This window comes from Eutrema salsugineum, unplaced genomic scaffold, assembly GCF_000478725.1.
Source record: "Eutrema salsugineum unplaced genomic scaffold, Eutsalg1_0 scaffold_13, whole genome shotgun sequence".
NCBI lineage: Eukaryota > Viridiplantae > Streptophyta > Magnoliopsida > Brassicales > Brassicaceae > Eutrema > Eutrema salsugineum.
Window position 1 is genome coordinate 7,726,200 of NW_006256885.1, and position 26,839 is coordinate 7,753,038.

General features: G+C 38.8%; 4 protein-coding genes and 1 non-coding gene across 5 annotated transcripts; 3 read left to right on the forward strand and 2 right to left on the reverse strand.

Annotated features, from left to right (window-relative positions):
• On the forward strand, positions 1-11,870 carry LOC18023919. The gene is made up of 28 exons (XM_006407979.2): positions 1-124; positions 443-604; positions 881-969; positions 1,527-1,650; positions 2,120-2,767; positions 2,859-3,227; positions 3,310-3,414; positions 3,512-3,694; positions 3,886-4,027; positions 4,116-4,297; positions 4,384-4,469; positions 4,568-4,616; positions 4,960-5,026; positions 5,117-5,598; positions 5,698-5,797; positions 6,051-6,184; positions 6,355-6,422; positions 6,516-6,732; positions 6,985-7,200; positions 7,304-7,459; positions 7,531-7,584; positions 7,658-7,866; positions 8,016-8,079; positions 8,285-8,604; positions 9,085-9,268; positions 9,371-11,359; positions 11,446-11,517; positions 11,657-11,870. Exons 2-28 carry the CDS (start codon positions 530-532, stop codon positions 11,675-11,677), a joined length of 6,405 nt encoding a protein of 2,134 aa, XP_006408042.1. The 5' UTR covers positions 1-124; positions 443-529; the 3' UTR covers positions 11,678-11,870.
• A 589-nt stretch (positions 11,871-12,459) lies between these two features.
• On the forward strand, positions 12,460-14,515 carry LOC18023920 (BTB/POZ domain-containing protein At3g05675). Its single transcript, XM_006407980.2, has 3 exons — positions 12,460-12,605; positions 12,874-12,933; positions 13,038-14,515. Exons 2-3 carry the CDS (start codon positions 12,922-12,924, stop codon positions 14,346-14,348), a joined length of 1,323 nt encoding a protein of 440 aa, XP_006408043.1. The 5' UTR covers positions 12,460-12,605; positions 12,874-12,921; the 3' UTR covers positions 14,349-14,515.
• A 473-nt stretch (positions 14,516-14,988) lies between these two features.
• On the reverse strand, positions 14,989-15,153 carry LOC112089029. Its single transcript, XR_002900841.1, has one exon. It is a non-coding gene; the product is annotated as a U1 spliceosomal RNA (small nuclear RNA).
• A 387-nt stretch (positions 15,154-15,540) lies between these two features.
• LOC18023921 lies at positions 15,541-19,588 on the reverse strand. The gene is made up of 4 exons (XM_006407981.2): positions 19,463-19,588; positions 17,454-19,108; positions 16,224-17,160; positions 15,541-15,976 (listed from the first exon to the last, which is right to left on the reverse strand). The coding sequence occupies exons 2-4, from the start codon at positions 18,861-18,863 to the stop codon at positions 15,690-15,692; spliced, it is 2,634 nt and encodes an 877-aa protein (XP_006408044.1). The 5' UTR covers positions 18,864-19,108; positions 19,463-19,588; the 3' UTR covers positions 15,541-15,689.
• Positions 19,589-23,670: 4,082 nt separating this feature from the next.
• LOC18023922 (probable protein phosphatase 2C 34) lies at positions 23,671-26,836 on the forward strand. Its single transcript, XM_006407982.2, has 6 exons — positions 23,671-23,848; positions 24,886-25,169; positions 25,477-25,791; positions 25,874-25,991; positions 26,100-26,323; positions 26,411-26,836. Exons 2-6 carry the CDS (start codon positions 24,924-24,926, stop codon positions 26,621-26,623), a joined length of 1,116 nt encoding a protein of 371 aa, XP_006408045.1. The 5' UTR covers positions 23,671-23,848; positions 24,886-24,923; the 3' UTR covers positions 26,624-26,836.
• Positions 26,837-26,839: the final 3 nt, after the last annotated feature.

Genomic DNA, 26,839 nt, shown 5'->3' on the forward strand with positions numbered 1-26,839 from the left:
CCAAAAACGCCGGTTAAACAAAAAGAGCTTACCGCCGGCAAATAAAAGGCTTCAACGGCGTTTGTTCGTCTTCAGTTCATCTTCTTCTTCGCTCTGCGTCGCCTTCTCTCTCTCGAATTCCCAGGTAAGCGTCTTCGATTCGTACTCTTAAACAACTCAGTGGTTTCTCATTCACAAGTTTTCTCCCTTTATTAAGGTTTGCGTCGATCCCAAAGTAGTGAGATTCAAACCTAATTGTTCCAGTTTTTCTGTAGAAACTTTACATATAGATTAAGCCGTTATCTAGGTGTTTCGTTTGATACAGAGAGCATAAGTTTGACATAGATTGGTGGCTAGTGATGTTTGTGAGCTCTTTATGCGAATGTGTTAAGATTTTTTGGGTATTTGAATTTGCGTTTCGTCTCTGATTAATCTAATTTAGAGGCATCGTTCATAATCTCAGATTATTCAATAAGGCTGAATCAATTTTCCCTTATATTCACCTAAAAGACGTACTGGATCGTGGAAGACCGGCAATCATTCTGTAGACATGGTACGATCTGAGCCTTGTGTTCTGTTCGCTCAGACCTTTGTTCATCCTCAATTGGACGAATATGTCGACGAGGTAACCTTCCCAGTCTGTCACTCTATTGTTCTCTTGTTTATGATGCTCTTCAAGTGCTGCACTGTTCTCTTTTCTGAGCTTCTATGGTTGAATTGGGTATCTGGGCCTCGTTTATCTGGTATAAAATGCTTGGGTGAATAGTAACTGCGAACTACATTTATGCACGGGATTGGTCGGAACAAGTATTTCGTAGTGGTTTGGCATTTGCTGTCACAAGTAATTTGTTCAGTTTATCACTTGTGTGGATTTATATTATGTTCCGTTTAATTCTTATAGGTGATATTTGCTGAGCCAGTGATCATCACAGCCTGCGAATTTCTGGAGCAGAATGCCTCCTCTTCTTCGCAAGCCGTTTCCCTTGTCGGGTATGTTCTTTTGGCTGTGTATTCTTATTATTTCTTTCTGGATTTATTACTATCGAGGATCTTGAAGTAGTAATACCCGCCATTAAAAGTCTTGTTGGATTGCATTGTCCCATGTGGTCGACCATGTAGCTGTAAACTTGGATTGACTCTTTGATGCATAGTCTTGTTTTAAATGTAGTCCACGATGGGATATTTTCAATAACTGAGAGGAAGGATGATAAATGGGATATTTTCGATAACTGAGAGGAAGGATGATAAAAAAAACCCCGAATTTGTGCAAAAAATTCAGGAAAACCCACACTTGTTACAGTAACAAAATTTGAACTTTCCAGACGTGACTTTTGGAAACAATTTTTTGATTGAAATTTCAGACTCTAAAGTTTATGTTTTTTTTTCTTTATAAGTTTTTTGTCACTTTCAGACAAATCTTGATCTTGAGTCAATTCCCCTTCCAGCACAAAACAGTGCATGGATATTGTAGCTGAACCACGTGTAGTTAGATTTTTCGGGTGATATCTATGGATGTTTATCTAAATGTTGACAATATTCTTCGTTAGGGCAACTTCACCTCCTTCATTTGCATTGGAAGTGTTCGTTCGATGTGAAGGAGAATCAAAGTTTAAGCGACTTTGTAACCCTTTTCTTTACACTCCTTCAGCGCCCTATCCTTTGGAAGTGGAGGTAACTGCTACGATATGAATTATTTTCAATTTGATGTTTGTTCCTTTTCCCTTTCATTCTGTTCCCTTGTTGGGTATGATTAGTTTGGTGTCCTGTGACTGGTGCTGGTAACAACATTTAGGAATGTTTCTATATACAATGTTTGAGACAGGAAACTCAGATTTCGTTGGCTGGAAATTTTACTTACAGCAGTACACACTCCCCTTGAGATGTGTATTGTGAATTTTGCTGTAGGGAGTAAGAAGTCATATTTTTCTTCTGATAATAATAAAGTGTATGGCAAAATAGAAGGAGTAAATAAGTTGTAGCAGATTATACCAGGTTTAGATTAGATTGGGAATGGAGGGACTTTGGGTGTTGAATACCTTTTAGTTCTGTCATTTTGTGTGTCAAAGGCAGACCTTCAGCCTGCATCTATGCTATGAGAAAAGTGGTTGATCTCGAAGGACTGTTTTCATCTAAATTGCAGGCTGTTGTAACAAACCATCTGGTGGTTAGAGGTAGCTATCGGAGTTTGAGCTTGATTGTCTATGGGAACATCGTGAAAGATTTGGGGCAGTACAATATCATTCTTGAAGGTCGTTCTGTAACTGATATTGTGAGTTCCACTGAAGGTAATCTTGAGGACTTGCCATTGGTATTGCATTCAGTCAACAGAACGATAGAGGAATGTCTATCCTCTCTAGACATAGTATCTCTACCCCTCGCTGCTGTAGATGTGCCTGTGGAAGTTAAGCGATTGTTGCAGATGCTGGTAAAAGTCTTTGACCAGCTAGCTGCTAATGATGTAGTAAATAAAATTGTGGATACGGTTGTGTCTGGGGTCTCGTCTTATGTCACGGACAATGTAGATTTCTTTTTAAAGAATAAGAATTTCCTGGCCATGGCCAGTTCCGTAGATTCTGGGATTTTCCATGATATAACTGACAAGGTTAAGAAAGACATTCTTGATCTCAATGAAATTCAAGAATCAGATGTGCCACTTGCATCAGCATTGTTCAGCTTCCTTGAATCAGAGACCTATTTGGCCACTTCCCAACAATTGGTCGATATGCTAATCCCATATATTCAGTTTGAAAGGGATTCCTCGTGTACTGCCCTTCCACAACTTTCAAAGGTATTACAAGATTATTCTTAGCTCTCTCACACGCTGGTGATAGAAATTTATAATATTCATAGATGATTGCTGTTTATTTTTCTCATTTCAGGGAAAAGCCACTCTTTTAGGTTTAAGTTTGGCCTTTTTACTATGCTCTGGCCGAGAAGGCTGCCTCCATTTTGTCAATTATGGGGGGATGGATCAACTTGTAAATTTATTTGGTCATGATGATCAGAATTCGACCGCCATTACTTTACTGTTGCTTGGAGTTGTTGAGCAGGCTACTCGCCATGCAATTGGGTGTGAGGGGTTTTTAGGTTGGTGGCCTCGTGAGGATGGAAGTATCCCATCTGGGAAGAGTGAAGGCTACTGTCTTCTGTTGAAATTACTCATGCAGAAACCATGTCATGAAGTTGCCTCTCTTGCAATTTATATTCTTCGTCGCTTGAGAATTTATGAGGTTATATCAAGATATGAGGTACTCTCAAGAATCTTTTTTCGTTGGCATTATCTTGATAGGCCCCTATTGTTAATATTGTTACTAATACTTTTTCCATCAGTTTGCAGTGTTGTCAGCACTGAAAGGTCTCTCCAATTCTCATGAGGCTGCAACTCTTAATCTGAATATGCTATCGGATGCTAAGTCACAACTTCAAAAGCTCCAGGTTTGCTGCTGATTATAATTTCATGTTATTTGGTCGTTAATACAATAATGTAAACCGACCATTTAACACTGTCACTGGTGTTATTGTTTGACTACAGAAGCTGATGAAGTCACTTGGATCAGTTGAAGATCCCTCACCATCAGCATACGCAGAAAGAAGTTTGGTTTCTGATTATTCTGAAGGGTGGTTGTCATACAAAGCCACAAGTAAACTTACTGCCTCATGGGCATGTCCCTTTTCCAACTCTGGAACTGATTCACACATGTTGGCACTTCTGAAGGTAAATCACTTGGTTGAATGATTCTTTAAATCTTACCTTAAGCATTATATAAGTTGCTAAAACATTTGATGATTATGTTGCGTGTCATAATGAACTTATCTTTTCCACTTCTTGTTATGTTACATATATGAATTTTGTCATAGAGAGTATTCTAATTGATAACCTTACTTGAAGCATCTCACAATGAGCAGGAGCGGGGTTTTCTTCCTTTGTCGGCAGCATTTCTCTCAATGCCTGGATTGCATTCTAAAGTTGGATACATTATGGATGTCTTTACTGATATCGCAATGTTTATTGGAAACATAATTCTTTCACTTATGTTTTCTCGCACAGGTATTCTTATTTAGCTCTCCCATTAGAACACACTTGGTCATTGTTTGCATTAGAGTTGTAATACAGCCTGTTTCTTTTGTTTTCCCAGGATTGAGCTTTTTGCTACATCATTCTCAACTGACTGCTACAATAATGCAATCTCTGAAGGGATCTGTTGATCTGAACAAGGAGGAGTGTGTCCCTCTCCGCTATGCTTCAGTTTTGATATCCAAGGGTTTTACTTGCAGCTTACTTGAAATTGGAATAAATCTTGAAGTGCATTTGAGGGTGGTGGGTTCATGTTATCATAAAGGGCACATGATTTACATAAGTTGATTTATATTTTTGTCCTACTATTTCTTATATACTTCATTCAGGTGAGTGCGGTAGATCGCTTGCTCAAGTCGGCTCCACAAACAGAAGAATTTCTATGGATTTTATGGGAGCTGCGTGATGTTTCCAGGTGAGAAATGTTTTGCTGCCATGTCTCAGTGTGCCAAAATCCGCTTATGTTTGTTATTGTCTTCTTTGAAATAAACTTGAAGCTTTCTGCAAGTGCAGGTCTGATTGTGGGCGTGAAGCTTTACTGACATTAGGTGTTTTCCCAGAGGTATGAATTTGAACTGTGAAGATATGAGATATATATTGTAGATGGTTCACCAAGCTTTATTTAATTGGCCTGAAGATTCTAAGAGCTCATAGTACTTTAATGCTTAATGAAATACATTTGGTATACAATTCCTTGGAAATTGTTAAGATGACAAAAGGGAAGCCTCATGCATGATTGACTGACGAATTTTGATTATAAGAAAATAGTGAATCACCTTGTTTCTTGTGTGAACTTTGTTACTGTTCTTATTCATGTTGTGAATTCTCTTGTTCTGAGTGATGTAAATCGTATTGAAGCAGAGGTTCTTATGATTTTCAGTAACAAATCTATCATTCTTTTTTAGGCTTTAGGAGTCTTGATTGAAGCTTTGCATTCAGTCAAGGATATGGAGCCAGCAGTCGAAAATAGTGGTACCGATGCTGCTTTATCTTTGAGTTTACTAGTAGTCTCTTGGTCATCTTCCTTCAAAACCTCTTACTTGCGTAACATTCTCATTTCAGGAATTTCACCTCTTAATCTAGCAATATGTCACTCAGCTGCTGAGATTTTTGAAGTCATAGTCTCTGACGCAACTGCATCATGCTTGCATGCTTGGATTGAACATGCCCCTGTCCTTCATAAGGCCTTGCATACTTTATCACCGGGTGGTTCAAATCGGAAAGATGCTCCTTCACGATTACTTAAATGGATTGATGCGGGTGTTGTTTATCACAAACATGGTGTAGTAGGCCTTTTACGTTATGCTGCTGTCTTGGCTTCTGGAGGGGATGCTCAATTATCATCATCAAGCATCCTTGCCCTGGATTTAACACCGGCTGAGAATGGTGCTGGAGAATCAACGAATGTCTCTGAGATGAACGTCCTAGATAATCTAGGAAAAGTTATCTTTGAGAAATCTTTTGAAGGTGTTAACCTTTCAGACTCATCAATTTCACAGTTGACAACAGCTCTTCGGATTTTAGCGCTGATTTCAGATAATTCAGTATGTTATCGATCCCCATTATTTTTTCCAGCAAATGTTCTTTCCTTAGATGTTGTAGTCTTCTTATTTTAGTGTTCTGTATTGTTGTGCTTTGTACAGACTGTTGCTGCCGCTTTATATGATGAAGGTGCGGTTACAGTTGTGTATGCTATTTTGGTCAACTGCAGCTTCATGTTTGAGAGGTCGTCTAATATTTATGGTAAACAACTGTATATTCTATGCTTGTATATAACTCTTCTATTCTTTTGCTCACTTGACTGTAAAATTTAGACATGATGATAAGAGATGCTGGGAACTGGAAAGAGATTAAAACGCCCACTGGCTGGATAATATCTTTTACATTTAACCTTTTTATTACTTTCTTCCCATAGGTTTACGATGTTTTCAGCTGCTTTTTATCAATCTTTTGATGATTTTAGGTGACCCTCAACTAGCTCTTTTGATTTGCGCAGATTATCTGGTCGATGACGATCATGGATGCAGTTCTATTTCTGACTTTTTATCTGAACGTAATCGTGAGCAAAGCTTGGTGGATCTGTTAATTCCTTCCCTTGTCCTTTTGGTATCTGTTCTGCAGAGACTACAGGTATGTTAGATCTTTAAACAGATTTGGCAGCAAATGAATAGATTGTGCGGATTGAACAGATTTATGACGAAATTCTACCTTTTTTTTTTCTTTGTTGAGATTTTATAACTGTGGGCTTATGCGTTGTCAATATCCCCTCTGAACATTGACATTGTCCTTTCGATCTAAAGGAAGCTAAGGAGCAGTATAGAAACACAAAATTATTGAAGGCGCTCCTGAGGTTACATCGGGAAGTCAGGTGAGTTACTGTGTCTTTTGTTTTAGTAGTATATCACATGCTGATATAATGCAAATTCAAGCGTTGAGCCACAATGACTTGTTTTCCTTCCAGCCCAAAGCTAGCTGCTTGTGCAGCTGATTTGTCCTCCCATTATCCGGACTCTGCTCTTGGCTTTGGAGCAGTGTGCCACCTCATTGTGTCTGCCCTTGTCTGCTGGCCAGTTTATGGATGGGTTCCTGGTCTATTCCACACTCTTCTTTCCGGTGTCGGGACGTCCTCTGTCCCTGCCTTGGGTCCAAAGGAGACATGTAGCTTCCTCTGCATTCTAGTATGAAAATCTTACACTTCCGCTAATTATTTTTTACTTGATGATTGTTATGGCATGCGTTATTTGGATTTTTGCGAGAAATTCAACATTTATTTCCAGCCAAATAGATATGACTGCATCTAACTATTAAGATGGAATTTTGTACATGTGTGTATGGTCATTTCATATAAATGGTAACAACTAGAAGATCTCTATTTATAATTAAACTGTAAAATGATTTTAACCTAATCTTCATGTATTTCTCACGGCAAGAGCGATATTCTCCCCGAAGAAGGAGTCTGGTTTTGGAAGAGTGGCATGCCCTTGTTAAGTGGTCTCAGAAAATTGGCGGTTGGGACATTGATGGGTCCACAGAAGGAGAAACAGATCAACTGGTATCTGGAGTCTGCCCCCCTTGAAAAGCTGATAAATCATTTGACTCCTAATCTTGACAAGATTGCAATAATTATCCAACATCATGCAGTATCTGTATGTTCTTCTATTTCTTGCTAGCTTCAGTACTTCTCTGCTGCTTTGGCTTTTGCTAGCATCAACTTAGCATGATTTGGAGTTTGATGTTATTTTCAAACAGGCATTGGTGGTCATTCAGGATATGCTTCGGGTTTTCATAGTTCGTATTGCATCTCAAAGTGTTAAACATGCTTCTATCCTTCTGAGGCCTATATTTTCATCTATCAGAGAGGGTATTTTGAATCAGTCATCAGCGAGAGACACTGAAGCTTATATGGTGTTTACTCTGCCTCTCTAACTCTCTGTCTGTGTACTGCTGCTCCTAATCACTCTGATCCTCTCTTTCAGGTCTACCGATATCTTAATTTCTTGGCTAGTTTATCAGAGCACCCGCATGCTAAGGTCACACCCTTACCTTATGATCATATTTTTCCTCTTTTGTTTCTTTTTTTCACCTGGAATTTATTAATTTCAGGGATTATTGTTAGAGGAGGGTATTGTTCAACTGCTTGTGGAAGTTCTGGAAAGATGTTATGAGGCCACTAATCCAAGTGAAAACAGGGTTCTAGAGTATGGAAATTTGTCCAAGTCTAGTGTGATTCAGTGGTGTATTCCAGTTTTCAGAACGATCTCACTGCTTTGCGATTCGCAAGTGCCTCTCTCGTGCTCTCAGAAAAAAGAACTGTAAGTGGTTTCTATGCAGGAGTGTTTAACGTTAACAATTTTGGGTGTGTTTATATCTCGGATCCTACTTATACTAGTATCACCTTATCTTGATCACATTTATATATAGCTCTTTTCTTTTCTTTCTAAAATTCTAACAACTTGTACAGATCAGCCAGTTTGAGTGCAAAAGACTTTGCATTGATTTTCCCCTTTGTGCTGAAGTTCTGCCAGGTATGTTAATTTTTTTTCAACATTGTAGTGTTCTATGTTGATAAATTGTTTTCCAAATGCTATTATGTTGCGCGTCTAGTTCCTTTGGAAATATGTTAAAAGTGATGCACCTAAAATGCCACCAATGAGCTCTCCTAATAGACATCTTCGTAACATTTTTCCTTAACACAAAAATATGATTAGAAGAAGTATCTTCTTTTTACAGGTGTTGCCTATTGGCAATGAGCTCTTATCTTGTCTTTGCGCTTTCAAGGACCTGGTCTCTTGTGGTGAAGGTCAAGATGGTCTTGTTTCACTTTTGTTTCATCTGTTATCTGGTGCTGAAGAACCTGTATCTGAAAGGTCGTGTGACACTAATAATTTGAGTCTCGATCAACTAGAGATGAGGAAAAATCCCCCTTTTCTGTCTTGCTGGATCAAGTTATTGAACTCAGTTAATTCAAAAGATGGTTTATCTAGTCTCGCAATAAAGGCCGTAATCGTTCTGAGCGTGGGCTCCATCAGATTATGCCTTGATGGTAAAAGGTGATTCCCAGTCTCTTTGTTATCTAGTAATGTACTGCTTAGCCAGTTTAACACGTCTTTCATAGGGTTTTTTTTTACTCTGATAGGTTACGTATCATCTTCAAAGAATCAATCTTCATGTGTTTCATGTTAGAATTGTTAGTTGATGACTGCGTATGTGGATACATGAAAGATAATGTCCACCGCCACTTCTGTACTTAAGTTGGTGTATGCATACAGTTTAGTTAATCTGGTTTTGTTTTTGATATAATCTTAAGAAATTTTACGCATAAAATGTGTTTAGTTGCATCTGATGCTGTTCACATATAAATACTTCCAAGTGGTCTATTAGACCATTCATTTTATAAAATTGTGTTTAGTTGCATCTGATGCTGTTCACGTTTAAATACGTCCAAGTGGTCTATTAGACCGTTCATTTTAACTAATTTTTAACAAATCAGCTAAGCTTTGTGTAGTCTAAATTTCTTCATTTTTTTCCAGTTTTGACTCGAAGAAGGTTGCAGGGCTAAAATCCCTCTTTGGCCTTCCAAGCGGCTTTAGTGATACAGACACTTTTAGAGAGGAAAACATTGGTTTGATTGAACAAATGGTGACACTGTTGAGTTCAATGACCTCGGGATCTGATAGTTCAGCTACTACTGAGATAAAACCCTATTTGCATGAGGTACTACTGACTACCCCATAACTGCATTTTCTTGCATCATCCACATCTTTTGTCGATTTTCCTCTTGACACTGACCTCCTTATCCTCTTTGTGTATTGGAAGGTAATAGGGTCGTTGCTGTCTTTGCTGAAAGACGGAAATATTGATGATATTATATCCTGCAAAGGTGTTCTTGTTTCTTCTGAGAATTTTGATATGGATGATGTAGACCCTGAGAGTATTGAGGATGATTTCTATCAAAGAGGACTTGATGACAAGTTCTCGTGGGAATGTCCAGAAACATTACCTGAGCGTTTGCCCCAGTCATCTCTTCCTGCAAAAAGGAAACTACCAACTGTGGAGAGCTCTAGCAGGCGTGCTAAAGGCGAAAACTCTTCTGTTGACATACCGACCCAAAGTTCAATTCAACGGGGACTGGGTTCTGTATCCCTTCCTCCTGCTCCTACACGCAGAGATACCTTTAGGCAGCGCAAGCCGAATACGAGCAGGCCTCCCTCTATGCATGTGGATGACTATGTTGCCAGGGAAAGGAGTGTTGATACAGCTGGTAATTCTAATGCAATAACCATTTCACGGGCAGGATCTAGTAGTGGTAGACCCCCATCTATTCATGTTGATGAATTTATGGCCAGACAAAGAGAACGAGGCCAAAATGCCTCCACCATTGTGGTTGGAGAGGCTGTTGTACAAGTGAAAAATCCTACTCCTGCTAGAGATACTGACAAAGTCGCAGGTAAACCCAAACAATTCAAACCCGATCCTGATGATGATCTACAAGGAATAGATATAGTTTTTGATGGTGAGGAATGTGAAGGACCTGATGACAAATTGCCCTTTCTTCAGCCCGATGAGAACCTTATGCAGCCTGCTCCTGTCATGGTTGAACAAAATTCTCCTCACTCCATTGTTGAAGAAACCGAGAGTGATGCAAATGGAAGCAGTCAGTTCTCCCACATGGGTACACCAATGGCAACTAATGTTGACGAGAACGCTCAGAGCGAATTTTCATCAAGGATATCAGTTTCGCGCCCAGAGATGTCATTGATTCGGGAACCAAGTATTTCTTCAGACAGGAAATTTGTTGAGCAGGCAGACGAAACAAAGAAAATGGGTCCAATGAAGAGCGCCGGCATATCTGACTCTGGGTTTGTACCTGCTTACAACATTCCAGGATCTTCAGGACAAAATTTAATTGATCCTAGAGTGGGTCCTCAGGGGTTCTATTCAAAGAATAGTCAGCAACATATGGGCCATATTCATGGAGGATTCAGTGGTCGGGGTGTTTATGAACAGAAGATGATGCCAAACCAGCCTCCATTGCCCTTAGTGCCACCTCCATCAGTCCCACCAGTGATACCACATTCTTCTGATTCTCTTTCTAATCAGTCCTCCCCGTTTATTAGTCATGGAACCCCATCTTCAGGAGGACCCATCCGGCTTATGCCACCGCTCCCTTCAGCCATTCCTCAATACTCATCTAACCCATATGCTTCGTTACCACCAAGGACTACAGTTCAATCTTTTGGATACAACCAGGCAGGTGCAGGTACCACTGAACAACAACAAAGTGGTTCAGCCCATGATCCCCAATCTGGCAGTCTCTCGGTTTCAGGCACGGGAATGTCCTCTTACCCTCCCCCCAGTTTAATGCAATTTAGTAGGCCATCATCTCTCCCGGTGCCATTCTATGGAAATCCTATGCATCAAGGAGGTGATAAGCCGCAGAGCATGTTGCCGGTTCCCTCCATTCCTCAATCACACAATCCACAGTCCATTCCTCAGCTGCCACCGATGCAGCTTTCACAGCTACAACGGCCTATGCAGCCTCCTCAGCATGTTAGACCACCCATACAGATATCTACGCCGGCAGAGCAAGGAGTATCATTGCAAAACCAATATCAGATTCCATTGCATCAGATGCAGATGATGCAACAGACGCAAGTCCAGCCTTACTATCACCCCCCTCAGCAACAAGAGATTTCTCATGTGCAGCAACACACTGTTCAAGGTCAGCAAGGAGCTGGGACTTCTCAGCAACAAGAATCTGGAATGTCTTTACATGATTACTTTAAGTCCCCAGAAGCTATTCAGGTTTGTAATCCACATCCTTGGTAATGATGCGCTATTTTGTTTAGTATTACGTGCCACACCTTAAATTCTTAAATTTCATTTTTCAGTCTCTACTAAGTGACCGCGACAAGTTGTGTCAGCTTCTGGAACAGCATCCAAAGTTAATGCAGATGCTTCAGGTTGTTTTCTAAATCGATTACTCTCCTTGTATATATAGTTTTTTGGCTTTTCATGTGCTTTCTGAAAGCATCATCGACCTTTGTGCTCACCTGTTGACTTATGCTAAAATGGGTTTCTTGTAATTGTTCGTTGTGACAGGAAAAACTGGGGCAGCAATGAGAAGAAAGGGAGACGACTCATCGAATATATCCCTCGTTTACTAGTTTCTTTTCCATATCTGTTATGTTTGATAACATGTACATTGTTTCGATTGGTATGTAGACAGAAGTGGCAAACGGTGCCGTTTTGTTGTTGTTGTTTAGTTAGTAGTATTCATGTACATTAAGCAAGAAAAGAAACTCCCTTCAGGTTCGAGGCTCAGCCCTTACGAAGCGAGAAATCCCAAGTTTTGTTGTAAGCCGCCACGAACACACGACTTGATTAGTGTAAGCACATAGAGGACTACATAAGTAATGAGATGTCTAAGATAAGTGTCGACTCTTTAGCTTCCTCTTTCATCTTAGAAATTTAATAAGAGTAGAATCTCTCTTCAAGCCTCTTCAGGGTTCAGTGATTAATATTTGTGTAATTGCATTACCTTTTAACGGTTCCACTATCATAAACCAAATAACACTATAACAGTGTAGTATCAAATCTTGAGAACAGAGGCCGAGGATACCACCCTCCCAGGATAAAAACATGTACCAGTACATTCCAACATTAATTGAAGGAATAACAGAATGTTATAATCACTGAGCCCTTTAAGAGGCCTTAAAGCCCCAAAATAGCATTTGAAATCGACCCCACTGAGAGACCCAACAAGATTCAACTGACTGTAAACCAAGAAATCAACGAAAAGAAGACGAATTTATCCCTCTAAGCCCAACAAAGTTCTCTGACACACATCATCATCAAGTAGGCATTGAAAAGATTTTGTTGTACCAAAGAGAAAGAAGAAAGAAACTGGTACACAAGAGAGAGAGAGAGAGAGAGATCGGGTGGAGTTTGGATGATATCAGAGTGGTTCGTAGTTGCAAGATCAAAGCTCTAGTTCTTTTGTACTGTTCGAAGAAGTTCCACTGAGAATCTTAAAGATTCGACATTTAGGGTACTATTCTCTGATAAATATAGATGACTCTTTCTATTTAGGGCTGAGTTCGAATTCGGAAAGTATATTTTAATCAGTTCGTCGTAATTAAAATTTCTTGCTTTCTGTAGTCATCTCTGCACTCGCTCATACTTGTAGTGGCTAATGTGTGTATTTGGGTAATGATGGTCTTTGTACTGAGTTTTTGTTTGATTTACTGGGTTAAGGCTACTAGCTTATGTAACTAGATCTCATTTCTTCCTCTCTTTCATGGTGATTACTTATTCAGGTTCTGAAATACATCAAATTCTTGTGAAAAAAGCCGGCTTTTTCTACTATGGAGCCTCGTGTGAGTGACAAGGATGAATTTCTGGTTTGTGTGTTTCGAACTGGTTTAATTGCTGAAATGTTAAATTCATTTTCTTTTTTTTTCGGTTTTTGTTTTTCTTACAGGATGATCAAGCCGAGGCTTCATATACATTTGGTGATCGAACTACCAGTGACATAGTAGTCAGACTAAGAAACGAAGAAGGCCGAGACGACTGGATATATTGCCATTCAAAGATCCTTAGTGCTAAAAGCCGATATTTTGCAGATCGTCTGTCTGATAAATGGCCCACTTGCAAGATTCTTGATTCGCGCTACTGTGTCGAAGTCATCTGTCAAGAATCAGACTATGATCATCATATCAATCTCTTACGACTTCTCTATGTTGTCTCTGATGATGTCCCTGAGGATAACTTGTGTCATAATGTGAAAAATGCGTTAGGGATACTCAGTGTCGCTAAACAACTTAGCTGCCCTCAAATTGTCACTGCTTGTGTGAACTACTTGGAAGCAGTTCCTTGGGAAGAAGGTGAAGAGGAAGAGATTCTGCGGATTGTACCGGGAATTGGATCAGAAGCAGAGCCGATTCTTGCCCGTCTCCAACCGGTTGCTCAAACCGCTGTTATTGGAATCTTTATATCGGCTTTTAGATTCGCTACCTCGTCTCCGCCTTTGCCCTTATGCGACATAAAATCATCGGCTCAAGAGCAGATAGAGTATATGATAACCGAAGATGACGATGCTCCGTTGTTGATTGCCGATGAAGAGATCAAGCTTGAAGTAAAGGAATGTGTTAAGAGCCTGTTTGTGAGATTCTTCCAGTGTCTAGAAGCAATGTCCTTGGATTCTGAGGTTACTAGCAAAAACGGGTCTTTTAGGATGATTCTATCGGATTTGTCATGGGTTTGTCAGATACTAACAAAGATGGAAATGGTTAGAGATTTTGTTGTGACATGGGTCGACACATCTGAGAAGTTAGTTAAGGTAGTTGAAGCGATGGAAACGGTTTCAGAGACGGTTGAGATAAGAGTAAAGGTCACCGAGGTGACTGCGAAAGTGGTAGAGGCGATTGGTTATGGAACTGTGATATTACCAACAGGGAAACGGCTTCAGATGGTGAAACTATGGCTGCCCTTTGTGAGAAACACAAAGCCTCTTGTTGACTCAGAGGTAACCAAAAACGATGATGATGGGAATGAAGCTGTGAGATGTAAAATCGATGGAGAGATATGGCAAGCTTTAGAGTCTTCCTTTGTGTCGATAATTCTGGCATTGCCGTCTTCAGACCAAGCGGAGATATTGACTGAGTGGTTAAGCAAGAACGGGTTGTATCCGGATTTGACAGAGGCTTTTGAGGTTTGGTGTTACAGATCAAAAGTCGCCAAGAGAAGATTGGGTTTGGTAGGGGGAGAGGAAGACGAGAATGGCATGTCTTAACTCTTTTGTTGAGCTCTAAGGAACATTCTGTCTCTCTTTTTTCGTTGTTGTTGTTGTGTGTTTAGGTCTTTTAACCCTTTTTTGATGGGGTGCGTTCTCTGCCAAATTCATTGGCAGTTTACACAAATCTGTAAATACTGTTGACAGATATGTTGTCTTTTTCAATTTCCCAGAAGAATATTTCCTGCTATAAACAAAGAAAACAGGTTTTTAATCAATCTGCGGAAGGTCGATCTACCGATCACTTTCTCTGCAAGAGGGTACAAAAACTGAGGCTCTCTTTTGATCTTAAAATCTCAATACTGACAAGTGATAAACCAACAAAATACAATCATAAAATCGCACTCGTCTTTCAGGATCACCATCATCGATGATCACTGATCAGTCAATGGTGGATCAAAGCTTCATTTTAGATTTTCATATTAAAGTCGATCGGCGAATCTTGTTGTCCGCTTTGTAATCACAAAATCAAGACATTGCAACTCAAGTCTGAGAAAAACCATTTTTTCGTTAAATTGGGTTTTCAAAACTATCACTAAGCCAGTAGAAACGATTAATAATCCTGCTTTCAAAAGCCTCACGAGTCAAAATAGAAGTAATCAGAGATTACTCGAATCAAAACATTAAGACTGAAATATGGTTAGGGGCTGCGCGAACGCAAACCCCCGCTGCCACAAATAATGACGTAGGCTCTTCCACTTGGGAAGACCTTAAGCTAAGCACCCTTCCGATTATGTGCAATGGAAGTCACTAGCCTAGGCCACTCGCCTTCTTGATCACGAGTCGACCCCGTCCAGGTAAGTGATTTGATCATTGCCACCACTCTTCCTTTTATACTCTCTTTTCCTAGCCTTCCTTGTTTCTTTTAACCGATGTGGGACATTTTTCTTTTAAGCCTCATTCTCTCCTCCGCCGTTTTTAACTTCTAGAAGACGCACCGCGTGCCGTTTCACTGCTCCCCTCGTTGAACGGCGTGTCGGACAGGGCTTAAATTAAAACGCGAAACGGCAAGAGCTTTTGTTTATTGTTTAGATTCTCTACTGGGCCGGTCTCTTTGGTGGCCCAAATCAATTATTTAGTTACCAGAAAACAATGCTGTCAAGGTTCGTATTCAATTGGGAGTATATTTTTTTTTTTTCAAACATTCCCAATTGCTATTTCAGTGTTATAGTGTAATAGTGAGAGTGGAATATAAGAAGATCATTCTTTTATCAGTGAAAATAGATCATACTTGTATCATATACAATGGCTAAAATAAAGGTTCAAGATCTGAACAATGACAAAAGAAGAAAAAAAATATCAATTTTCTAATAAATCTAAACAATTGAAGCAAGTGGTGATTTAGTGGAGCCCTAAACGCAACCAATGGGGTTGTCTTGTGTCCAGGATCATCTTAACTACATCCTCTACAAATGAATCAAAACAAGAATAGCAACACCCTTTCATCAGGCCGCTGCTACTGCTGTTGTTGCTGCTACTGCTACTGCTGCTGCCAGGTGTCATATCACCATGAGGACACGTCACTGGTGGCGGAACAAGATGAACTTCACTGCTCTTGTGTTCCAGTCCACAAGCTGCCAGTATCGTGTGTATTGAGCACGTGGAAATCTCGTCAAACGTGGCTTGACCTGATCAAGAGCAATGGAAGAATTAATACCAAAAAGAAAAACACAATCAGACACGGCAGATGTAAGAGTTGAATCTAAATTATAATCCAAAGAGTGGAATTTTGCAAAGAACAAACTAATCTAGAGAGATAGAGTTAACGAGTTGTAGATTTGTGCCTAAAGCTATAGTCCACATATTCAGTGAGTTTGGCAAATATGTAGGCTACAATCCAAAACTAACTAGGAGAGGGAATTGAATTATTTGTACCTAAGTCGATTTGACTGGACAAGTTCTTCAGATGGGCTATAACTCTTTGTTGCAGTCGTTCTCGTACCGTGGAAGGCATTGTATTTGGCATGTAGCTGGGAAGATGTTGATTACCAAACAAGGGACCAGCCTGGGCAAGTCCATGACGTAATCCTAAATCAATAGATCGATCGCCAGGAAATGTATTACTAGACAAACGTCTGACTGCTTCTTCGCTTCCAAAATGATCTAACTTTGGAGACAAAAGCTCAGGGTCATGGACAGAAATCAATGGATTGCTATTGGGTAGTCTTTCTTCAGAGATTGCATACAGCGACGTCCCTGCTCCTTGAGTCACTGCAGGTTGAGACCGTTCTCTTTCTCTACCGTACTGACCAATTTGTGTAGTCACAAAACCATCACCCGAGTTAGCAATCATCGATGTTCCAGCAATTCTACTACCCATATTACTAAGTCTGTCACTATTGATAATATGCTGTATGTGTCTATGAAGCGTCCTTCTTCTTGATAATGTGGTTGCCCCTAGGCCGGATGGAGAAGAGACTTGACCATCACCATTTGGAAGCCTTGGAGAAAAAAAGAACTCTCCGTTGAAAAACGAAGTACGTGGAGAGACTAGCAAAGACGCATCTTGATGTTGCCCTGAAACTACAAGAGGTGATGGTCTATTATTAAAGCCACTGATTCTTTGTTGCTCGGATGTAGTGTGTGTTTCGGAACTAGCTGATCCAAGTGCAACGGGTCTACAACCTTCACAGTACCAGTTACCTTCAGGTACTTCCATCCCGAGACCAACACAGTAAGTATGGGCAGATGAATCACAAAGATCACAAAGCAACATATGCCCATCATCTTCACCTTGGTGACATTCCGTACATATTGTATTTTCATAGGGATCAAGATAACTCCTCAACTCTTCTTCAGTCGGTTGATAAACCTGCACACAGTTAAAAAAAAAAAAAGCCCATATAAATACACAAATTTATTACACAAGAATGACATGAAACGCAAAATAAGGTCTACTCTATCATGCATCTGAAGCACTTCCGAGAAAACTGATGTTACTGGTAACTACCAGAAAGAATCGCCTTTTGGACCTTAAATGTGGAATGCTGAAGGCCATACCACATACCACGGCCAACATTCATTAGGATACTAGGACAATTAGTTAATCAACTAAAAAGAGACTCTATAGGCGTAAAGCAATAGAAAGAGAAGAAAAAAATAAACCTGATCCCGTTCAGGTACAGGTATCACGACTTCTCTCAAATCTACTCCAGGTGTAGATCTTGCAGGCTTACTGATTGTTCTGAACCGCTGCTTGCATAGTGGGCATCGAGATTCTACTTTTGACCACTCCATTATGCAAGTGAAGCAAAAGTAATGACTACAGCAGTCCAATGTTCCCTTTAATCTTCGCATGTCTTCCTCAGACAGACAAATCCCACAAACGTTTTTCATCACATCTCTTTTCACTAGCTCTACCTTCTTTTCGGCTTTTTTCACAGGAGACTTGCAAAGCTGAGGAAAATCTTTCTTGACCGTAGTTTGTCTTATAGATGATACATGATTCCCACTACTTCTCAACAAACTACCGGCTTCTCTTACCTGCTCTCTTTCCTCCTCCGAGATTGTGTACTCATATTCAGATTCTCCAGAGGATGCAATGTCTGAATCTGATGGCACAGTACACCGACGCCTTGGCCTTGATGATTTCGTCTTCGCCTTCTTTCTTGCAGGTAGGCAGTCATCTACAAAATCACCATCATCATCAACTTCTTCCTTTGTTTTTTTCCCACGTCTCTTTCTTCCATTTGTCACACGAGTTTTTGCAACAGAGCATTTCTTTCTTCGTTTACGCCCTCTTCCAGATCTCTGTTTTCGCTTGTTTTTCCTGCAAACCATCAGTGATTTTCTGTTGCATGCAATTGTTTCTTCCTCCTCTTCCTCGTCTAATGAGACATCTTCATCTGCGGTAAATTCCTCATCGCCATCTTCACCTTCATAATCTCCATCATCTTCCTTTTCGGTCTCGTGTGACACATTGTCCTGCTCTTCCAATGCCATCTCTCCATCTAAATCCACTTGTTCAGACCTGACATCCCTCTCTTCCTCTTCTTCGCCATCCTCCTCTGGATAGTCTCCATCTTCATCTTCAATCTCGTAGAAAACTCTCCTTCGCTTTCCTAAACCAATTCCTCCGTGTTTCTCTTGTACACTAGACCTTCCACCAACCTTCCTTGAATTTCGTATCTCCTCCTCGTCGTCATCCGCATCATCTAGATCCACATCTTCGTTGTCAGATGCAACCTGGCTCATCTTTCTTGACTTGCATCCCGTGATTTTCCGATTACCACGAGGACCAGTTTTCACTTTTGGCCACTCAACGTTCCTTAGCAACACATCTTCCTCCTCCACCTCATCTAATTCCTCCTCATCCTCCACCGCATCTGATCCGTCGAAGCCATCACAGGATGCTTCACCGTCTAAAGATGAGGCATACTCCTTAAGATCAGCCTCGGATTCTTCTTCATCCTCGTCTGATATTACATAATCCTCATCTGAATCATCTGAACCCTTGTCCTTAGATCTAACCCTTGTATTTGAATTTCTTGCCCCAAACGTGTTTCTCTTTCCCATAATCTCCCTTGATTAGAAGTTACCGCAAAAAAAAAAAAAATGAAAGAAAGAAAAAAAGGACCAAATCACTAATCTATATCTAAAGCCAAGAAATTCATAAAATTCACCCTAAGCTCATGAACCGGAAACAATGATTCCAGTGATTTATTTTCAGCTCGTCTTGTCATAAAATTTATAAGGCCTAACCATAAAACCAAATCCCCCAGAAATCTCAACGCCAATTCTCCATACAAAGAAGACCAGATCTGCAATTAACCCAAAAACACACAACAAATCAGACACATAATTGAGAATCCTATAACAGCTTTCGATTTGATTCCGACCATAGAAAATTCTACTGTTACCCGATATTACTAAATGCTATTTAATTCCGATCCTATTGTAGAAAAACAAAATCTATCCCAGAAGCAGAAACCACCCCTATGGAAGAAAAAATTAAATTGAGTCCCCAATCTCCAGAGAGAGAGAAAAAAAAAAGTCAAAACACCAAAACAAAAATAATAATAATAATCAGATTACAAAATTACAATCCTTCAAAAATAATATACTATCAATATGATTTACATACTAACATACAGAGAGAGAGAGAGGAAACGAACCTCCGAATCCGATTAATAAGAAAGAACACTTTAGACTTCCACTAATTTTGTGAATCGTGATCCTTTTCCCCGCCTTATTTTCCTCTCTAAAATATTTACAACTCTTTTTTTCTTTCTTTGGTTTTTTTTTTTTTGGGGGGGTTACGAAATGAGCAAAATCGGGGAAAGGTATTTTGTTTTGTTTAGGCTGGCTACGCGGTTGGGGAGGTGAGAGAGCTTTCGTCTGCAAAGACGGAATTACCCTCTACCGCTTCTGGTGGCAGTTGCAGCTGCTATTGGGCTTTTTTGACTTTTTAAATATTTAGTATGATTGCGTGAGCACGTGAGGCAGCTATTCTCTGTGGTTGAGCGTACTGAATTGTTTGAAGATTTGAGGATACGAGTATATATATGGCTGCCTCCAAATCCGGCCCGAAGTATTTATTTATTTAAAGCAAAATAATTTTTTGGCCCATTAAAAAGCATCTTTAGTAAGCCCATACTAACACTAAAATAGATTTTTTGACCCATTAAAAAGCATCATATTAAACCGAATGCTTCCGGTTAGTTAGCAACTTTTATGTTAACAGATTATGGACCTCCGATACGATCCAATAAAATGAAAAATAGGAGTTTATCGTTACCTTTCCAACAACTAAACAAGTCTTGAGAGTTCAAAAATATCCAAAACCAAAAGTCACAAAATAATTGAAAATTTTAAGAATTAACAAATGAGTAATTAAACGAATAACAACCCCGCTTTTACGCATTGAAATTTGAAAATAATACGTATTTTCCAAGTTAAAAGAGAATTCCAGTTAAATATGCAACTCCTAAATACTCTTTTATCCTCTGGTTTCACACTCAGAAATCCCCTAACAACTACATCAAAAATGGCAACTTGGACCTTGGGAGTCTCTTCAAAATTGGTCTTATGTCACTGCCCGCAAGAGACAAGATAAATCATCTTTTTTTTATTTGCCTATAGTTATGCGTCACAAATCTGGACAGCTAAAGGAATCCTCAACCGACATTGCACAATGGATTGGGAATGGGATTCACTTATTTGGCGTCTAATCTCCATTCTTGTTGTGATATGCCTTCCATAGTTCTTTATATCATGTATAGACATATCCATTCTACTCGTCAGAAAACCACAGCTCTGATCGATAAGTTACTAAGGGATAAACTGATATCCATTCGGTACTTGAGAGATCTTTGTAATGACCGCTTCCTCATCGTTTAGTTTGGTTCAAAAAATTAACATTGGATATATATGTTCCAAGGTGCTATGTTTCTCACTCGTTTTCTATCTTCTCTAAACTGCTATAAGTAGTTTAATTTTTATGATGTCTTAGTATCAGAAACCTATCAAAAAGGTTACATTCATTGTAGAAAATGTTTTTTTTTTGTTTTTATAAATTTAACATTCTAACCGAAAAACACCATTTTTTTATTATTAATGTATTTTTGATTCTCCTTTTTTTAACTTCTATAGGTGATTACTTATACCATTCTTCTATCTAATTTTCAATTCTCAAAAATTTTAATACAATATACATTACTTGTTTTTCTTCACACGTAATCATTTGGGAGTGGCACGACCAATGATTGCTTAAATTGATCTAAATCCAATATTTAGGAAGATAATGCGCAATTAACTGATAGTTTTTAAAAGACAGTGGAAAGATAGATAGCCTTGTAATGGCCGGGTGTTAAAAAAAAAAAAAAAGAGAAAAATAGTCTTTGTAATGATTGTAGTTATGATGCTTCTAGCCTTCTAGCTCTAGGTGATAACTGGATAGTAAATTGTTATCATTTTCTTACAACCAACCAATAAAAGCCTCTCAATGAGACAAGCATATGATGATTATAATTGAAAGACATGTTTTTATATATTGAAAAACAAAAGAATTGTCGGCATGTTTAAACTAAAATAAACACGGAAAAGAAATAACATCGTTGAAGGGTAACAATTTTTAAAAATGAGCAAACCAAATCGAAGAAAAAGATTTTATAGCTAGAATAGAAGAAAAGGGTCAATGTTGGGGGATGGAAAGTGGAGCGTGAGGTCCCACGGCACACAAACGCGCGCAAACAAGAAAAAAGAAGTCCTTATCCGGTGCACCGTCCCACATGTGATTGTTGGTCACCACGTGGCAAGAAGAAGAAGTATGGCATGATCCTCTATTAGATTGTGTGCTCGCTAGTGGAGCCAACGAGGACCAAAATAATCAATGTGAGGTTCGTTCTCATGTGCGTTAATTACTGCCACTTTTCATTTTTTTTTTTTATAAAAAAAGAAAGGTTTACTGTGAACTGCCCCTTCCAAATTAGAAAATGAGCGACTCTGGCGCTCACACGGAAAGTCCTCCTCCAATATCCTCTGCTGCGCCACGTGCAATATGGTCTAAACGTAGGAATATTGGTTTCTTGCGAGATTGGATGTCTTTTGTGGTTATTTTAGCTCCAAATAATTGAGGCATGTATATTTGCAAAAGGAATTTTTTTTTTTTTTTTGCATCGTCGTTGGCGACACATAACACAATGTGTTCATCTGTCCGATTCATGATCCAAATAGATAGCAGTGGGTCCCATGAGAAGACTAACGTCACATGCCGGTCATACACACGCAGTAAACGCCATTGGGTCCCACTGGCTAGATAGATATTCTCTTGTGGGGGCAAAGGGTTCGTCTAGTACTACAGTTTCGTCACGGCGTCATCTTATTTATTTGCATATTGTGGCGTTACGGTTTTTGATTCTTTTGATACGATACGAGGGTATGTTTTATTGTTGTAGGGTTGGAGTGTTGGACGATATATAGTATAGTATTGCCCCATCACCCCAAATATTTGTTATTTTCGGTATTCATAAGATATACAGACAGACAGTTGGTAACCTAAATATTTATAGTTTTTATAATTTTAGTTTCATTTGTAGTTTTTTTTAAAAAGTTTTGACTGAGGCAGGCAGGTTTAAACGTGGACCTTTTTGATATTTTTAAAATCTTTCGCGAAAAACAAACTTTGTCACGTGTATCAGTGTATATGGCTACGATTGACGGGCTTAAATTCAAGTTTGCATGCTAGACTAATTTTTTTCTAAGCTGATTTTTACCCATTACGGAAACAATCAACAAAACCAGTCAACGGTAGTAGTTGTTGAAAACTTTTCTTTTCTTTTTTTTTTTTTAAGACCGGGCGTACTACTAATTGGAGTAATAATATGGATCGACGAAAATAAGAGATTTGAAGAAAAAGGACCAAAAAAGGTGATACAAAAAAAAAAGGTACTTATAGATATTCGTAACATTCGTTATATATTGACTTTTGTTTTTGACAACCTGTAGTCATTTTGGAAATTTTATTTATGCGTATTTATAAAATTTACCTAACTTTTCAAATTTCTAACGTTTTTCTCCATCCTACATCAGGTCGGATTCTTTTGTCATATTGCATCACTGTTTACTAGTGTACCAAACTTAAAATATCACACGAGCAGAAAATTTGCCATCAAACTTTTTTCTTTCACATACAAATTCTTGATTTTTTGCTAATCGAGTTTTGTGATCGATACTCGATAGTCTTATATTTTACCCAATCAATTCTTGAACTCCTGGTCTGATCACTTGTTCTCCACTTTTCTTTTTTTGATTCAACCAAATGAACTGCTACTGACTCAAGATCACACACAAATAACCTTGTTTGGCAAATAATATTATTTTGTGATTATACGATCGGCACTGCATCTATCGTTTCAGATAGTAAACCAAAAAAAAATAAAATATAAGAGATCAACTATTGTCTAATAAAATCTTTTTTTTTTTTTGCTGGCGAAAATTGTCTTAAAATCGAAGATATTATTTTAAGTAGCTGATTTTCTGTCTGGAAAACTATCTTCATTAAATGTAATATCTTATATTTTATATTATATGGAATTCAAACTGGACGTAAATTATGATTTCACTGAATTTTGTGACTAGATGAAAACGAACAAAATTTTAGAAATCGTCAAATCCTTTTGCCATTTAATGGATTCCCGATTATATATATAATTTTTTTTGGTAAATAATATATATAAAAATTTTGTATATAAGAAAATTCATTATGGAAAATACTAGATATATAACAACCACTAACGACAAAAGATGTCTTGCTACGTCTCTGCCTTTATCTTGCCACAAGAAAAATGAGAAGGGGAGAGGGATAATCTCATTTTTTTCCTCTTCCTCGGTCATATAATTTCTCTATTAATTAGTATTTATTTGGAGCATGGATGGATTGTGATTTCTGATATGTGACTCTCTCCCTCTCTCTCTCTCTCTCTCTCTCTCCAGTAGTTTTCTCTCCGGTGCGTATTGCGTCACTTTGTCCGAGCTAACGTCATCTATCCGGTGTTTATTACGTCAGTTCCTCCTCTGATCTCTCTCTCCTTTCCATTCCGTCGTACATTATGGTCTTCTGTTGTTTTTTTTTTTTTTTGAAAAACTTTGGGTGCAAAATGCAAATTCGAGTTTTCTAAACTCTTTTATACTCTTTAAACTTCGTTTGAATCGTATACTGGTTTAAGAAACTAAAAATGCTGCTTAGTAAATAGAATAATCCCAATAACTCATTCCGGGGAAGGAACTGCATTTTGAGTTTATTCTTTTGCTAATTCTGTTGAAATTTATATACAAGATGGGAGAAAATATGATTCCGGTTTCTTTTGTTCTGAGTTGGAAAAAAAAATAAGTAAAAGGCTTTCCACTTTACGAAGAACTGATGCAACTCTAACGAATCAATAATTTAATTTCTTGCTGCTTAACTGTCTTATAAATTTTAATATTTTTTTATTATTATTATTTTTAGTTTTGGAAGCTTTAATCAAATACAACCAAATCTAGTGGGTTTGTGACTTTGTTAATTGTTGGCAATAATCTTGTGCCGCAAAACAGAAAATTAGGCAATAAACAAAAGGCTTTTTCAATTTCCAGATTTTCTAGATGTGAAGGTTTTATTGCTTATTTTTCCGGAAAAGTTATAAAGAGAAAATCTCCGAATCTTGCAACTTAGATTTTTAAAGTTAATAAGTTATCTCCAGATATTGTTTTCTTAAAAGAGAAAACTCGATTTGGCTTCAAGTCAGATCAGATCCATACTTATTTCTGAAAGAAATCCATTATTATTTTCTCTATTACGTCAAAGTTCTAAGTTTGATATAATCCTATAGAAATTTAACAACTTGTGTCAATGGAATTCCATGTCAAACATGAATATTCTCTTACAATCTTTTGTCTTTAAACTGTTTTTAATATTCCTCAGATTATCTTTCTAGTCCCCTGTTTTTTCTCGGGAAAGGAATCTCAAAAGTGAAATTTCCTACTTCGACAATATTTTATCTCCCTCTTGCTCTTTGATTTAATGCAACTATCTGTAACTTAATGCATTTATCACTTGCAGATTTCAAGATCATATGATAATTTCACTTTCTGGACAAAATGGGACATTTCTCATCCATGTTCAACGGCTTAGCTAGATCCTTCTCGATCAAGAAAGCGAAGAAAAACAACAGCAAAAGCGACGTGAAGGAAGCCGTAGAGGAAATGGCGAGAGAGGCGAAGAAGAAGGAGCTGATTCTGAAATCCTCTGGTTGCATTAATGCAGATGGATCCAATAACTTGGCCTCTGTTTTCTCCAAACGCGGTGAGAAAGGCGTTAATCAGGACTGTGCCATCGTCTGGGAGGTACATTAGTTACGTCTACAAAAAGCTATCTTAGAGCTGAATTATCTAGAATTTTAGCGATCTTTAGCGTTTACTTAGCGCGATTTCTTCGTCACTCTTTGCTTACTTTAAGCATATTGAAGTCCAAAGATGTTGAGTTTACGCAAATCTCTTCGTGTGCGTTTGCGTCTAGATTGTTCTGAATGGTCCTCTGTATCTAGGGTTATCATCATTCCAACGATCTAAGCCTTACGCGATTATCCCCGTTTATGTTTGTTTCTACGCTTTTTAGAAACACTTATTCAGGGATGTTTGATACCGTAAACAGGGATTCGGATTTGAAGAAGACATGATCTTCTGTGGGATATTCGATGGACACGGTCCCTGGGGTCATTTCGTGGCTAAACAAGTCCGAAACTCAATGCCTATAACTTTGCTCTGCAACTGGCAAGAGACTCTGTCTCAGACCACATTAGCAGAACCCAAAACAGGTCTCGACGAGTCCGATAAAACGCTACAGAGGTTCGCCGTCTGGAAATACTTGTACCTCAAAACCTGTGCAGACGTTGATCAAGAGCTTGAGCATCACCGAAAGATCGATTCTTTCAACAGCGGCACAACCGCTCTAACCGTTGTGAGACAGGTAAAAAGAGACCTTCAATGAATAAAATCTTGTAAAAAAAGTTTGCTCTGTTCGTTAATCATTAAATGGTTTCTTGCCACAGGGTGAAGTTATTTATGTAGCAAACGTCGGGGATTCACGTGCCGTACTGGCCACGGTTTCTGAAGATGGAAGCTTGACCGCGATTCAGCTGACCGTCGATTTCAAACCAAATATACCCCGTTAGTGCTAACAGCATTCTACGACTAGACCTAAATAAATCTCAGTGCTTTTAGCTATATACTTCTGGTCCTTACATTTTTTTATTATTTTTCTTCTTGCTAAAACAGAGGAGGAAGAACGGATTATCGGATGCAACGGGCGAGTATTCTGCCTCCAAGACGAGCCAGGAGTCCACCGTGTGTGGCAACCGGAAGAAGAATCTCCGGGGCTCGCAATGTCGAGAGCTTTCGGAGACTATTGTATCAAAGAGTACGGATTGGTCTCAGTGCCTGAAGTCACTCAAAGGCATATCTCCATTAGAGACCAGTTTGTAATCATGGCCACTGATGGGGTAAATAAAGCTCAAATAGGATAATAGATTTTGTATTTTGTTGTCTTATTGATTAATGACGAAGTCATTCACTTAAAACTATTTTAGGTATGGGATGTGATAACAAACCAAGAGGCCATAGACATCGTTTCCTCAACCGCAGAGCGGTCAAAGGCGGCCAAGCGGCTGGTTGAGCAAGCGGTTAGGGCTTGGAATAGGAAGAGACGTGGAATCGCAATGGATGATATCTCAGCCGTCTGCCTCTTCTTCCATTCGTCGTCATCTCTATCGCATGATATTCACCCTGCCACGACCTGTTAATAGGTAATGGTTTTGGGACCGAGCTAGAAAAAAAAATATGTTCTCATGTAAATAGACCAGCGAACTTTCGGGTAGGTGATGAACTTCAATGGAAGCCATTCTTTGATATCTGTTCAGCCTTATTAATATCGATGTTGGGATTCAAGTCTTGGTCTCTCTTTCTTCGTATTATTGAATCTCGTATGCAAATTTGCAAACCTATCCGGAATGAAATCA